This window comes from Rhinatrema bivittatum, chromosome 3, assembly GCF_901001135.1.
Source record: "Rhinatrema bivittatum chromosome 3, aRhiBiv1.1, whole genome shotgun sequence".
NCBI lineage: Eukaryota > Metazoa > Chordata > Amphibia > Gymnophiona > Rhinatrematidae > Rhinatrema > Rhinatrema bivittatum.
Window position 1 is genome coordinate 568,890,901 of NC_042617.1, and position 15,675 is coordinate 568,906,575.

At 42.1% G+C, this 15,675-nt stretch overlaps 1 protein-coding gene across 2 annotated transcripts in view; it reads left to right on the top strand.

Moving 5' to 3' along the window:
- The first annotated feature begins 214 nt into the window (after window positions 1-214).
- Window positions 215-15,675, top strand: part of PLEKHG1 (pleckstrin homology and RhoGEF domain containing G1) — a 390,662-nt gene continuing 375,201 nt past the window's right edge. For both annotated transcript variants that reach the window (XM_029596546.1, XM_029596547.1), the window contains exon 1: window positions 215-492. In XM_029596546.1, coding sequence (XP_029452406.1) covers window positions 480-492 — 13 coding nt within the window. In that variant the 5' untranslated portion in view covers window positions 215-479. The remainder of the gene's footprint in view (window positions 493-15,675) is intronic.

The following is a 15,675-nucleotide window of genomic DNA, read 5'->3' on the forward strand; positions in this document are numbered from 1 at the left end:
TAAACTCCTTCTATTTTTGGCAAGCCACCGGGATACTCCCTTTCGTATTTGCGAAAAAGAGAAAACGAAGTAAAGGTCTCCATCTGCGGCCGAGGGGGGGGGGCGATTAAAATGCAGAAAGAGGGAAAAGAGAGCAGACATCGCAAGTGCGGGGCGGAAGCGTTTTTCGGGGGGGAGGGGGGGGAGCAGTGGGAGTAACGCGACGGCTGCCCCTCCCTCTGCCGGCTCAGCTGAAGCAGGAGGGGGCGGGGCCAGGCGCAGTCTGCAGCCCGGCGGTGCACTGAGCGCACACCGCCTCCCCTACCCCCCCCCCCCCGGCTAAGCCGCGCCTCTTCGCCTACCCCGCTTTTAGCGCCAGAGGAGGCGGTGGGCGCCGATCGTTCGCGTCTCCCCCCACCCCGAGCTTGCCTGAGAGAGAGAGAGAGGGGGGATCTCGGCTCGGCCGGTGCCGCTGGGACGGAGGGAGAGAGAGCGGCGGAATGGTTCCTGCACGTAAGTCAAAGGGGGAATGGGGATGGCGAGGGTGTGAGGCTCCCCGAGCCGGTGCGGCAGGGGATCGGGTGTCCGTCCGTCCCCCCCACCCCCCCCGGGAGCCCGGCTCTGCACGCGCCACTCCTTCCCCGGGACGCCTAAAAAGTGTTATGTGCAGGGAGGGGGAACAAATAAAAGCCAACGAGCAAGTTGTGGGTTTTATTGGAGTAAGAAGATTTTAGAGACTTGCGCTTCCTTTATCAGATTCGTCTCCCCCCCCCCCCCCCCCCCCACCTCGCGTTACTTATTTCAGCTTAGAGCATAAAGGTGGGACGGTCAACGCGAAGAAGGAGTTTCGCCAACCGAGGACCGGGACGATTTTTCCTCCTTAGTATCCCAGTATTTTGGTTTCCGTCCGTCTCAGCCCTGCTTTTAAGGGATCCCCCCCCCCCGTAAAGAGGTAGACACTAGACAGATAGCAGAAAGTAGCCCATGCAGTGGCGCTGTTAATCGCTACCTTAAGGTTGTATCTTTCACTGCCATTATCCCCTCCACACTAACAATTACATCGGCTGGCTGAGTGCATTGGTACCAATGGAACCAAGAAGCTCTTTGGCAGATTTCCTTACCTTTTGAGGTAAGATGGCAGTAATTACTTAAAACAACTCTTATATAAGTTAAAAACAACTGTTTGCCGTGACATTGTGCAGATCCCTCTCCCCCCCCCCCCCCCCAAGGTCTTCATGATGTCATAAAAAAATTAAATTCCGCTGAGAGTAAAATGCTGAGTTGGTCTCTTTGGCTAATTATACAGTGCAGGCTGAGATTAGCCTGTAATCACTAGGGTCTCAATTCAAACATTTCTCTCTCTCTCTATGCATGTTTATGGACTGTACATAATGGAGGTACACCTTGCAGATCCCTACATCAGCCAATTTAATTCATCCCTGGGCTTTCTGCAAAACCTGTTTCTGTAGTTTTGTGGACATATAAAGAGCTAAATATGTATGAAGAAAATTCACCCATTTGTGTCGGTGGGGAAAATAATTCCTAGCATTTGGAAGCCCTCGTAAATTATCATGATACTCCATATTCTGTTGTGCTTGACCCCTTTTTTTTTGTGGTTCAATGTTGAGGGGCCGCATGATCTTGAAAGACCAAAACTGGCCAATTTGCATGAAACGAGAGAGAAGTCTATGCACGTTGCCAAATAGTTTGAGAGTAACTTGACTTTATTTTTTTTCAGTTGCAGTCCTTGGAATTCCAAATATATTCCAAAATTTGCTATGCCGCTGCTCTAGACCACAGTCTGTTACAAGTTTGTTGAGGATGTAAACATCTGGCAAGCTTAATTTTAAGTAAAGTAATCTTTACATATCTTAAAGCAGCCACATCATTTCTCCATTTTGACTAAAGGGTTAATGATCTTTTTTTCTCTCCCTCCTCTGGCTTACTGCTTTCATGCACAAGATTTTCAATAGCGGTTTTTGAGGATCCATTTTAAAATGTGCTCATGATAACCCTCAGATTTTTCAGCTAGGCAAGTACACCTCTTTCTCTCCCTGTCTTTCTCCACTCACTCTCTCTGCCCCTCCCTCCTTTATGGAATGTGATTTTTTTTTTTTTGTATTGGAAGCAGGAGGAGAGAGGTCTGTGGATGCTACAAAAGCTCCTAGCATAAAAAAGAGATTCAGAAAGCATCAAGTCACCATAGAGTCTAGTGGCGCTGATTGGTAAAAGGGTAATGGTCTATAGAATGAAACAATGTAAACGTAAAGCAATGAGACAGAGGAAAGAAATAATGAACAGCATTTGGGGATTTGGGAAGACACTTTTGTATGTTTCTTGAGAAGCAACTTTTTTGTTGTCTGTTGTGCTAGTCTGTTGTACTATAGCTGCTTATATTTTGACGCTTGCCCTTCCCAGTAAGTATCCGGTTAGCTTTGTCAGGAATCTTAAACTATTAAACATGTTAATTACTCTTAGCTGGCAACTTTTAGTAATTGTTTTGGTATGATCACATCCATCCCTTTAACAGCTACTTTGAACAATACCTTGAACATCTCATGACTGAGATGTCATTTCATGAAACCATAGGCAAACAGCTAACGTCATGAGGAAAGGCAGAACTCTTTCACAGGAAAGTGACTCAGATTTTAAGACTCCAGGAGTTCACGTTTCCACCAAGTTCTTGTCTTCCAAAGGTATTTTAGCAAAATAAAGGAATCCAGTTAACCTAAGCAGAACTATTATCTGTCTGCTGCCTGATCAATGGATTGAGCACAGAGGCTCTTCAGCTTGGAGAGCAGATATGAAAGAGAGGTTTTATAAATTCGTGATTGGGGTGGAACAATTATTTAATCTTTCAAATAGCACTAGGACTAGTCAAATTTTAAAAACAAATTTCAGCCATTGCACAAGCAAGCTGTGGAATTTGTTGCCAGAGAATGTGGTCAAGTCCTAATAGTACAGCAGGATGTAAAAATGGTTTGGACAGATTTTTTTTTTTGGAAGGCAGATCCATCAACAATTATTAGCCATACAGATGTGGTGGTTGTGACCTCCTGTTTCTAAGGGTGAGGAAAAGGGAAGGGATCTTCCCATTAAGATCTGCCAGGTATTTTCCAGCAACCCAGAATGGCCACGGTCTAAGAGGAGATGCTGGGCGAGATTGTTCTCGCCCAGCAAGGCACTTCTTTGCAGAGAGCTCCGCTTGCAGAGTGCATGTGTTCTACAGCGGGACAGGAATAGTTGAATATGCATTTTAAATTATAGGAATCTGTGGACCACATTAGCACATTAGTGGTTTTGGTTGAACATTAGTCAACTACATTGATAAAGCATTTATTTTACTTTTAACCCAGTTAAGTCAGTTTTATTTCAGTTCTTAACCTAACGTTCCACGGATATATTTAATGCAAAGAACAATAAATAATGATAGTCATAATACAGATCAACACTAAAATAAAAATTAAAATAGCCAACATATTTGGGAAGAGGAATAGCCTAGTGGTTAGAGCAGTGGACTATGAACCAGAAGACCAGGGTTCGAGTCCTACTGTCGCTCCTTGTGACCTTGGGCAAGTCACTTTACCCTCCATTGCCTCAGGTACAAAAACTTAGATTGTAAGCCCTCTGGGGATAGAGAAATACCTACAGTACCTGAATGTAAACCGGTGTGATATCTCAATTGAGATCAAATGTCGGTATATAAAAAGAATAAATAAATAAAAATAAAATAAATATTAAAATCTGAATCATAACATAATCCCAATAAAACTACCAAAAATAAAAGCAATGATAAAAACAAAAGCAGAATAGTATTGATGTTCAGGAAAAAAAACAGGTCTTGAACATTCACCTAAAAAGTAAATATTGATTGGTAAATGACTGGTCTTTTGGCCACGAGTTTCACAAATGCCACACTACACTGGAGAATATTCACTTGCCTGCTACAATCACATGGAGACGGAATACATAAGAGCTTGGGCTGGCACACATGGCCCTGTTCAAATAAAGCTTTAAAAAGCCTGGATAGTTTTAAATTGTGTATGGAAGTGCACTGGTAACCTGTACCAAGGTTTCTTTTTTCGGTATTGGCACAATATGGTCACTGAATTTGATGCCCATTAAAACTCTAGTGATCGTGTTGAGCACCACTTGGAACTTGCAAAAGCTTTTTAGTGGTAGGCCCCACATAAAGTGAATTATAGTTGTCTAAGTGAGCAGTAATTAATGCATTGATAAATTTAGCAAGGTCAAAAGGAGAACAAAGTTGGTGAACTTGTTTAAGGTACACAAAGCTCCTTTTAGCAGTGGCCATAATTTGCACTTTCTTATTTAATGCAGAGTTGAAAATAATACTTACATTGCAAATTTGCGTGTGCACGGGGAGCACCATTGCATCGAGAACCAGGAGAATATTTGGGTCCTGGGGCTTAGATTTGTTTTCCTAGGGTTCCAGCTTCTATTTAGTTGCATCCAATCAACAACAGCCCTCAAATATCGATTTGAATCTGTTCACTGCCTCTAAACAACCTTTATCTATGACATCAAAAAGTTGGATGCCATTCACATCAAAGCGGTACTGGATCACAAATTTTTGAATGACTTTCCTCCGAGGTTCCCTATAGAGGTCAGCATTCAGCCGGTGAGTGGGTGAAGTTGCTTGGATATTCCGTGGAACACGTCTGGATGAGTGTTCTGCTGAATAGATCTGGTTAACGTTAGCTGGATAGAGTTATCTGGGTAACTATAGGACAGGTATTTTTCTGACCAGACTTAATCAGTTAACTTTAGTCAGGTTGCGCTGAACATCTGTGCTAAAATTATCACCATTCCCTGGAAGGCCTCCATGACCTCTTCTATCTATCTATATCTATATATCTATCTATATATATATATATATATTTATTTAGAAACTTTTATATACCGGTATTAGTGGGGACATCATACCGGTTCAGAATTGAACAAGGAAGGCTTGAAATTACATGTTAACAGGGAGAGTGAACTGGGAGGGGGATAACAAGGCGCAGAGTGGAAAGATAGAGTAAGGTAACATTAACAAGCATCAATTAACAGTATAGCTAGTTCCTTAATATAAGGAAGATGTGGTCACCAGGGGTGGTGCAGGGATCGGGTAGGAGGGAATCTATTCAGGATAGGCCTTTTTGAATAGAAGAGTTTTCAATTTCTTTTTAAATTTGAATAGACATGGCTCGAGGCGCAAGTGTACAGGGAGGGAGTTCCAGAGAGCGGGGCCTGCTATGGAGAGAGCACGCTCGCGAGTGGAGGCGAGGCGGGCTGTTTTTAGAGAGGGAACATGTAGAATGCCCGTGTTGGTAGATCTGGTGGGGCGGGTGTACTGCGGGGTATTGAAGGGGATGTCGAGCCAATTGGAGTTGTGAGCGAGGATGGATTTGTGTATAATTGTCATATATATATATATATATATATATATATATATATATATATATAGTGTCTGGGTAACTCATTACCCAGACTATATATATATATTTACCCAGACTAAAGGGGTTTTGTCTGGATAACTTAAAAGGTCACCTGGACAGACACTTTTGAATATTAACCTCGTAGATGTTAAATAGTGTGGGAGAGGGGGAGAGAGGATGGAGCCTTGAGTCACCCCAGAAAAATGAAGAACGGTCTTGTAAAATGTACCCTCTGAGATCTTCCTTTTGGTGCAGACCAAAGCAGGGCAGCACTTTGTATACCCAGGCACGTTTAAGAGAATACTGTAGTCCAGTGTCAGATTAACAGGGAGTCCTTTCCCGTAATCTATTTCTATCCAAATGTCAGCTATGGAGGTCACTAGGGCTGTTTTCCTACCATGACCTGGGCTGAAGCCTGATTAGAAAGGATCTTAGCCAGTAGTTTGTGTAATTGGAAAAACCACTTCCCTTTCTGTCTTCTTCCCCCAGAAATAGGATGTTAGATGCCAGCCTGAAATTATCTAAAATATTTGACTCTAGAGAGAGTTTCTTTGACAGTAAGTGAAGAACAGCTCTCTTTAGAAGACTTGGCATAAAAAAACCTTTCATTTGAAGGAGACAATTCTTAATTTCAGCCTACAGTAAGATGAGGCCTTTCTGATTGATTTCGCTAACCAGGAAAGTCAAGGGTCTAGCAGACAGGTGGTCAGCCTCAGCTTAGTAAGAATACTGTTCAGTTTTCACAAAAAGAGGTACAGTTTTATTGAGATTGTTGGTCTCATCAATCTCTGCTGACAATGTAGAATTAGTATTGGATCTGTGGAATCAGGAATGCACTTGCTTTTTGTTCATTCAAAAAGCAAAAAAAAAAAAATGTACTCATTTGCAGTCTTAAGCCAGAAACAAATAATTGCAACGCGCAAGGCTATTAATTACACCCATGTATTGTTTTGAATTAAATCAACTTTATGATACTGTGGGTCACACTTAATCATCATTCCTGCTTAAAGTTGCCATGTCCCTTTTTTTTTTTTTTTTTATCATTTTGAAAAATGTGACTAAAATTATAGTCCATCAAGATAAAATATCACTTCCCTTAGTACTTTACCAAAATGGGGAAACTTTTCGCTCTATCAACAAAGTACCAGAAATGGCACCATATTTTGCCAATTGCTGATTATTGATGCCTGCAATACATAGAAACATGATGGCAAAAAAAAAAAAAAAGACTGTGTGGCCCTTCCAGTTTGCCCATCTGTCCTATTAGCATTATAAATCTCATCACTTCCTTAGATCTCCCCTGTAATTATCCCATGCTCTCTTGAATTCAGATACTGTTTATTTTTCTCCACCACTTCCACTGGGAAGCTGTTCCACACGTCCATCACCCTCTTTGTAAAATATCTCCTCTCATGACCCCTCGTTCTAAAGCTTTCGTTCCATTGAAAAATGCACACTTCCTGTGCCTGGAAATCTGAGATATTTGAATGTCTCTATCATATCTCTCCTATCTTGCCTTTCCTCTAGAGCAGTGGTTCTCCACCTTTTTTCTGTCGGGACACACCTGACAGATGGTTCTCACATGCGTGACACACTGACCACATGACCATCATAGGGCTAAATGTAAACATGCACTCTGTATCTACACAATCTACCCTGATCCCCAACAATGGGTACAGAACGGAACTAGGACGTTCAATTTACCATACAAAAAAGATATTTCTGGTGTCATCTCAGTAACAGCAACATAAACACTTTCTCCTACCAGGTGCAATAGCCTTCCTTATGAAAAAACAGTAATTTACCACCAATGCATGTTCTATTGAGAAATCACAACAAATAATATTGATACAAATGCCTACATGCTAGTAAAATACTTCACCTCGGTCACACACATAGAATCGACCTTCACCAAGTACAGAAAGACCGTAAAGTACAAATATGGAGATGGAAACCCAAAAAAAGCCACTCTGCATTCTGTGCAAAACAGAAATATAGCACCTAACAGACTCCCAGGATCTGCAATAATTACACAAACTAATGCGCAAAGATTTCAAACAGTAACAACCATACCTATGAAAAGGCAACGCTACAAAAATTTAGCCAGGCCCTAAACACAAATACAGCTCCTATTAGGAAAACAGAACAAACCAAGCAGCTATAGATCCCTACACAGAAACGACAAGCTTGCAGAATACCCTTAGCTGGGTCACACATGCAGAACACAGACAGACCCTCACCAAATACAGAATAAAGTGACCATAAAGCTAATGTTTTTGCGTTGTTGCACTGCATACACTCAGTCTGGCTTCTTGCTGTTCCCAGTTCAGTTTCTGTTTCCACATTCCTATTTATACATTTCTCAAGTGATATAAAATAATAATTCTAAAACTAGACTAATAAATATTTCAAAACTGATAAATAGAATAACATCCAATCATTAAAAACTTACAAAATTATTAAAAATTCTCTAAACACTAATAAAATATTTCGCACAGCAGACACATCACACAATACCCAATAACTAAAATAGTAGTCAATCAAGAAAGATAAACTTAAAAAGCTACCTTTACTTACCCTCTCCAGTAACTCTCCTACTCCTTTCGCTTGTAAGCCAATAGCACTCACCAGAAGCAGCAGTGGCTGCTGAAGTTCTGTCCTCACGCTTTTCTTCCTTAGTGCCCATGACTAGTCTATCACACACACACACCAGTCATCTCCCTGACCAATCTTTCTCTCTCACGCGCACGCACACACGCCAGTCACCTCCCTGACCATTCTCTCCTTCTCTCACACACACATTATCTCCCATATCAATCTTTCTCTCACACACATACCAGTCACCTCCCTGACCATTCTCTCTCTCTCTCACACACACACACACACACAGTCACCTCCCTGACCATTCTCTTTCTCTCTCGCACACCAGTGACTTTTCTGAACAGTCTCTTGTTATCACATGTTTTCTCTCATACACTTACGCACATGCTGGCTTACTCTCTCTCTCGCTCACTCACCCCCACCCCCACCCCACATGGCAGCTACAGCACAAGGTAGCCGATATGCTGCTATTAAAAGCAGAGTCCTGACAGGCTGGAAACTGCAGTAGGAGTGACTTCCCCCACCCCGCAGCAGCAAGAAGGCAGCACTCAACTGTTTGCTTGTGCTGCTATCATGGCACAGAGCAGTCAACTGAGAATGTAATTCTATGCTTTTTCTTCTCCCCACCCTAGCCTTTTATTTTTTTGCAGTTTGATTATTATTATTTTTATATTTTCTTGCTGGTGTCACGCTGGTGAGAGAAGGGGAGGTCAGAGGCAGGCCAGGGGGGGGGGGGCGCCGTACTCCTGTAGCCCCTGGCAAGTGGCCAGCCAGCACCGATCTTCAGCTCCGGGTCCAGGCAGCTGATGAATGGATTTCCCTAACAGCCGCGCGGCAGGAAATCCCTGCGATGATCGCAGCACAGGCAACCTGCTGTGTAGCGGGGCCAGGGAGAGCCTTGGGATGCGATTTCTGCAGCAGCAGTATGCATGCATGGCCTTTTTTTTTCTTTCTGCGTACCCAGTAAACATCCCACAGGGGCAGGAAGAAGAAAAGGTCACATTCCTGTTGCCGGCTTCCACAAACACTGCTGCCGTTCCCCTCGGGGCTTGAATGTGCTGATAGCCCGGGCAGGAACGGCAGCAGTGTTCATCTTGCTGAGGTGATTTGGGGGGGGGGGGGGGAGAGCAGAGGCTGCGTGACACACCGGTTGAGAACCACTGCTCTAGAGTATGCATGTTTAGGTCTTTGTCTATCCCCATATGCTTTAGAACAAATGCACTGATCATTTTAGTACCCACCCTCTGGACAGACTCCATCCTGTTTATATCCTTTTGAAGGTGCGGTCTCCACCAGTCTTGTTTACTTGCTTGGTAAAGCAATTTCAGCCGGAGCCCCTGAAGCAGAAATTGGTGAATCATGTTCCCTTGTCAGGTGCTTTACCGATAGAGAGAAATGCTTCCCCATTTTGGAAAAGTACTAAGGGAAGTGATTTCTTCTTATCCCGATGGACTATAATTTTAATTGCATTATTCAAAATTACAAAAAAAAAAAAAAAAAGGATGTGGCAACTTTAAGAAGGATTTATGTTTAAACGTGACCCGTTGTATCATAAAATTGATTTAATTCAAAACAATACACCGGTGTTATGAATAGTCCCATGTGTTGCAATTATTTGTTTCTGGCTTAAGACTGCAAAGGAGTAATTTTGTTGTTTTTTTGAATGAATGAAAAATAAGTGGTGAATGCCAGATTACAGAGATACACATTTGTTTAGTTCATTTTTTTTGACTCATTGGTTTTGGATAATTTCGCACTACTGTTGGAACCATTGGATGGCAATAAAGAATTAGAATCCAAATCCTTCCTAATTCAAGAGACCTCGTTAGAAAAATGTTTACAAAATTGATCACCTTGAGCATTAGATTATTCCTGAGTCGTTAATTGTAAAGGATGATATCCTAGATTTTCTTTACGATGGAGAATAGCTCTTTGGGGGTGACCTTGAACTGCAGTAATGATGGAGGAGAAGTAACTTCTTTTTGCTGTCAAGACCACTAAACTATAAACCCTTGCATGGGCCTTCCACTGGCTTTTATCGTATTCTTATAAGATTCTCCTTCATTTTCTCTCTGCTTTTCCCTTCGAAGCTCTTCCAGAAAGCCAGGCCTGGATATGGATGAGTGGTTCAAACATGACTTAATGGGATCAATTCTGTCTAAAGCTCAACATTTTATTCCAGAGATCTAGGAAAGTGTTGGCAGAAACTCCTTCTGCATATAAGGGAACGTTACCTTAGGCTTTAGAAAAATTAGTTGTATTCATTCCACCTTTAGCGCGAACCTTTTTTTAAAAGGTTCCACAATGTGATCAAACGTTTATTACAGTAGTGATGGGGCCATGATAATAGAGCTCTTCCGCACTTAAACCGTTCCGAGTCCTTAGAGGGGAGAAAATAATAAAGGGCATGGGGCTGCCAGATGTCTACGTTCATCAACCATCTGGGAGAATCCCATGCTAGTTCTAGTGAGGAAGCATAATCTCCAAATTTTGCATGCTAGAAAGCTGTTCATATTTTGCATTTGTTTTTTTTTCTAGCTGTCTGTTCTTCTTTAGTATAATGTAAGTTGGGTTGGAAAACATGAATAGAGGCCATGAAGTACAATGACATAATAGTGTGTTGTAGTTTCAAAACACCATCATATGAAAATAATATTAAACCATTGCCTTTGTAGTCTTACAGTTTGAGACCTCATATATCGTGGCGGGCTTTCAAAGCCATAGCCCTGTGTAGCCACTGTTAGAAATATGCGGTATATAAATGACTGTTACACCGTCTTAATATTTATAATCATCGGTCTTTTAATGTTATTGTAATGGCAACTTGTGTCAGTTTACCGACAGTAAATATTTGCATTTAGTATTTGCACTTATCGTAGCGGAATTTTGCAGCTTGGGATATCACGCTGGCGATGGCCCGACACGGCTCGTGTTTCGGTGAACCTTCTTCAGGGGCCGCACTATGCCAATTCTATAATAAAATGGATAAGATTTGAAAAAACCATTTAGGCAACAACATAGTCATAACTCTTTTAGCTGCATAATACATACGATCAACACGATTGATAGTGATTTGCAATTTACCACACAATACAGTACCACACATATAGCTTTTTTGGATATCTCTATTACCGTTCAAAATTTACAATTACATACTTCTATCCATCGCAAAGCAACAGAAAGAAACAATCTTCTAAGATATCACAGTTTTCACCCCAAGGCATTTAAACAAGGTCTCCCGATGAGCCAATTCTTCAGGTTGAGACGTCTGTGCTCTTTGGATGTGGACTTTAAAAATCAAGCAGGCATACTGGCAGAGAGGTTTTTTTCAAGGGGCTACCCTTACAAAGCTGTTTACAAAGCATTTAAAAGAGCTTGGTATTCCCCCCGTACAGCCTTGTTGGAATATAAAACCCATGAACCGGTAACCACTGACATCTGTGTATTAACACACACAGATAAATCATATCTCATAATGCAGAGCATTAAACGACATTGGCATGTTCTTCAATTGCATCCAGCCTTCTCTGAATTTCCTATGTTTGCATATCAACGGAGCAAAAATTTAAAGGATTATGTAGTGCGGGCATCAGTCACTCAACACTCCAATGCTGTCCTGCAAGGAAATCATGCCAGCTGTGGTAATTGTGATATGTGTTCAATCACCATGGAGGGATCATCCTGGCGACACCCACAAACGGGTTATATATATCACAAAAGATCAGTGACGACATGTAATTCCTCGTGGGTAGTTTACCTCATACAGTGCCCCTGTCAACTTGTTTATGTTGGACGCACCACTAGAAAAATTAAAACGTGGCTTTTTGAGCATCGTAGCCGTTTAAATATTGTCAATTTAGAGGCACCCATGGTGAATCATTGCATACAGTCTGGTCACACTTTCGATCAACTTCAATGGACGATTTTAGAACAAGTATCCCCCAACCCTCGTGGTGGTGATTTAAATCAATTTCTAAATTTTCGTGAACAGTGGTGGATTTATTCTTTATCTTCACAATCTCCCCGAGGCCTCAATGACTCCGTTGAGTGGTCTTCTCTCATTTAGTGCTGAAATCAATCCAGAAGTTAATACCTTTGACGTCATTATTGATCAGTTCCGCCCACTGCGGTAGGTACATAATCAGCATGTCAAAATGGCGGATCCTGCTGTTTGAGAATCCTGCAGCCTAGTAGCAGAACCTGTTCGGCGTTACAATAATATTAAGAGACCGATGATTATAAATATTAAGACAGTGTAACAGTCATTGATATACCGCATATTTCTAACAGTGGCTACACAGGGCTATGGCTATGGCTTTGAAAGCCCGCCACGATATATGAGGTCTCAAACTGTAAGACTACAAAGGAAATGGTTTAATATTATTTTCATATGATGGTGTTTTGAAACTATTACTAAGATTACATCATATCGAAACAGTTTCTTTTTTTGACGTGTAAAATAATAGTGTGTTGGCCATATCAGGTGGTAACATAGTAGGAATCAAAGTTACTTGCGCAATTTATTTATTATATTTTTTTTTTCTGGGAGTCTTGCCAGAAGCAATTTTAGATTTGTCTGCAGACTGTGTTAGTTATTAATGATTAATGGCATTACCCTCAAAAGGTGTTTTGTCTTTAAGCTAAGACAGACGTCGCCTATTGCAAGCCCTTGAAGTGTTACTAAGAAGACAGCCTTTGAATTGTGAGCAGTACGGCAGCACCGTTGGGGAGTGTTACTTGGAGAGAGCCATTCCATCTTTTGTGTAGCCAACATACAAGTGCAAATAGGCTCTTGTCAAGTAAAAATTGTACTGCTGTCACTGAAAAGTTTTGAGCCACTCAGTGTGTAGTAACCCCCAGTTTCCTCAAAATCTCTGTTCTTTCCTCTTGTTCTTATTTCTACACTTCCTTTTCTGTTCAGATATATATATATATTTCCTTACGAGGTGAGAAGCAACGTAGTTTGACTGCTTTGGAAAGAAATGTTACCCCTATGCTTACACTGTGTATTTGTCATATCGGCTTCCTGCAGGATGTTTATTCATTAGAGGAAGATCCGATTTGCAATCTTTCTGAAGTGAAGGACTTGGTGTCCTCCCTAACATGTTCCAACATTCTGAATGGACTGTGACAGAAACACAACAAGAACTTTTTCACTCAGACGACCGTGGGCTCCTGGAACAGATGGCAGCACGGTTTTATTGAAGCCAAAATAGTGGCAGAATTCAAGCCTGTATGGGGAAAAATGCAAAGGAACTTTAAGGGCCAGACCAATGAGGGACTAGGGTCAGATTGAGAAGACTCTGTGGCATCACAAAAGGGCAGGCTGGGTGGACTAAGTGGTCTTCCATCAATTCTAGTCCACTTTTTTTCAAGCAATACAGACATTAACCATTTGCACATTTAACACGATATTTTTGATGGCTGGTTTGTAGGAAAGTCTGAGGTGAATATCTTGAACTCTGCAGGCAGGATCAGTGGCAGATGAAGATACATAGTCCTCTTCTTCAGATACATAGTCCTATTGCTTTGAAATTTTCCTTATCTGACCTAAGGCACCTGAGGCGTCAGGTTGCTGCTGAGCCCCCAGTGCTCGGATTAGTTAAGGGGTGCGCCCCGTATTTTTACCTCTTGCCTTGATGAAAAACTTCCAATCTGTCTGATTTCTCATGCGAGGCGCAAATTTAATAACGCTTTATCCTACAAGGCTGAAAGGGAAGAGCCTGCCATCCCACTTGGTAGTTGTAGTTTCACTACTGCAGATATCATGACTGAACTTTCATTTTTTGGAAAATAATATAGCACACTGCTAAGAAAGCAGTGTTTCCTTGGAGTGCTTCGGTCTGAGACCAGAGAAATGGTGCAGGATGATGGGTTGGCCTCACAAAAATTTCTTTTTTTTTTTTCAATTTACTACATCCTTATGTAGCTTCAAAAATGGATTTCTGGTTTTGTCTTGCAGGTCCTTCTCTTTGCTGCTCTGTTTCCATCATCCCTTAAATTGTGCTTGACTCCATTTCAGGCTGAGCTGTTGCTGTGCCCTAGTGCACTGATAGTAATTGGATCCCTTTTGAGCACGCAGTAGAGCTAAGGGGACATGGATTTGTATCGTACAGAGCCATTCATTTCTATTGCTGACAAAAGTGTAGAGAAATATTTTACAGTATCACCGTTTGCCGCTCCAGGGGCTTAGACTTGTCATAAAAAGAGTAGCAGATGAATGGCGCAGCCTCCAGAGGGAGGTGATGGGGCACATTTGTATCAGAACCCATGAAAGCTTGGAATAAACACAGGAAGATCCATAGGTGTGCAGAACTAGAGATAAAGTAGGGAGGTCGTGTGGCCTCTGCAGTACCGCAGCAGGAATGGGCAGACTAGACGGGCAAAGAATCGGAAACAGATTTCAATATCTGAGAGACTCAGGATGGAAGAAAAGGACCAAGTGGTTCATCCAGTCTGCTCAGCAAGCTTCTAATGGTAGCAACTGTCACTCCGTGCCGTTATCCCCCAAATGATAACCCATAAAAATTGCAGCGTTTTTTTTTTACTGGGTGATGAGCTTTCTTGAAAGTTCAGACAGTGCTGTTTTGACCTGCTTTCCTTTTGGACTTGGCCATAGGAAGCAGTCCTGTGCTTTTTCCCCTTATGTCTTGAGTATCAGTTCTCCAGACCCTAGACGTTGGGGGCCCTCTTAGTTGTTGTCTGAATCCAATTCCTCTTCCCCCCCCCCCCCCCCCTTGCTGTCTAAGCAGGGAGCAATGTTGCAGTTGCTTTACAAGCATCAAGGCTTATTGGTTAAGGGTAGTAATCTCCATGCCCCTTCTGCTAAGGGTAGTAACTGCTGCATCAGCAAGTTACCCCCCCCCCCCCCCGCATGCTTTTCTTCATGTCTGCCCTCCTAGACTTTAGAAATCCACAGAGTTTATCCCTCGCCCCTTTGAATTATTTGACTGTTTTCATCTTCACCAACTCCTCCAGAAGGCCATTCCAGGCATCCACCACCCTCTCTGTGAAGAAATAGCTCCTGATGTTTGCTTTGAGTAACCCCTGTTTTTTTTTCCAATGGAAAGGGTTGGAATTTCGTGCATCATTAATACCTTTTAGGTGTCTAAAGGTCTGGATCACATCTCTCCTGCACCTCCTCTCTTCCAGGTATTGCATATTTGGATACTTCAGCCTCTCCTCTTAAGCCTTCCAGTTCAGACCCCACACCATTTTAGTTGCCCTTCTCTGGACCACCTTCATCCTGTCTCTGTTCTTTTTGAGATATGGGCTCCAGAACCGGAAACAGTACTCCAGGTGAGACCTCACCAAGGACCTGTACAAGGGCACTATCACCTCATTTTTTTTTTTAATGGTTATTCCTTTCTCTATGTATCCCAGCATTCTTCTGGCTTTAGCTATTGCCGTGTCACATTGCTTCATCATTTTCAGTTCACCAGACACTATTATCCCAAGATCCCTCTCTTGGTTCGTGCATATTAGTCTTTTACCTCCCCATCACATAAAATTCTTTTGGATTACTGCACCTTAGATGCAGGACTCTGCACCTCTTGGCATTGAATCCCAGCAGCCAAATTTTCGACCACTCTCCAAGCTTTCTTAAATCACTTTTCATTCTCTCTACTTCTTCATGCGTGTCCACTCTGTTGCA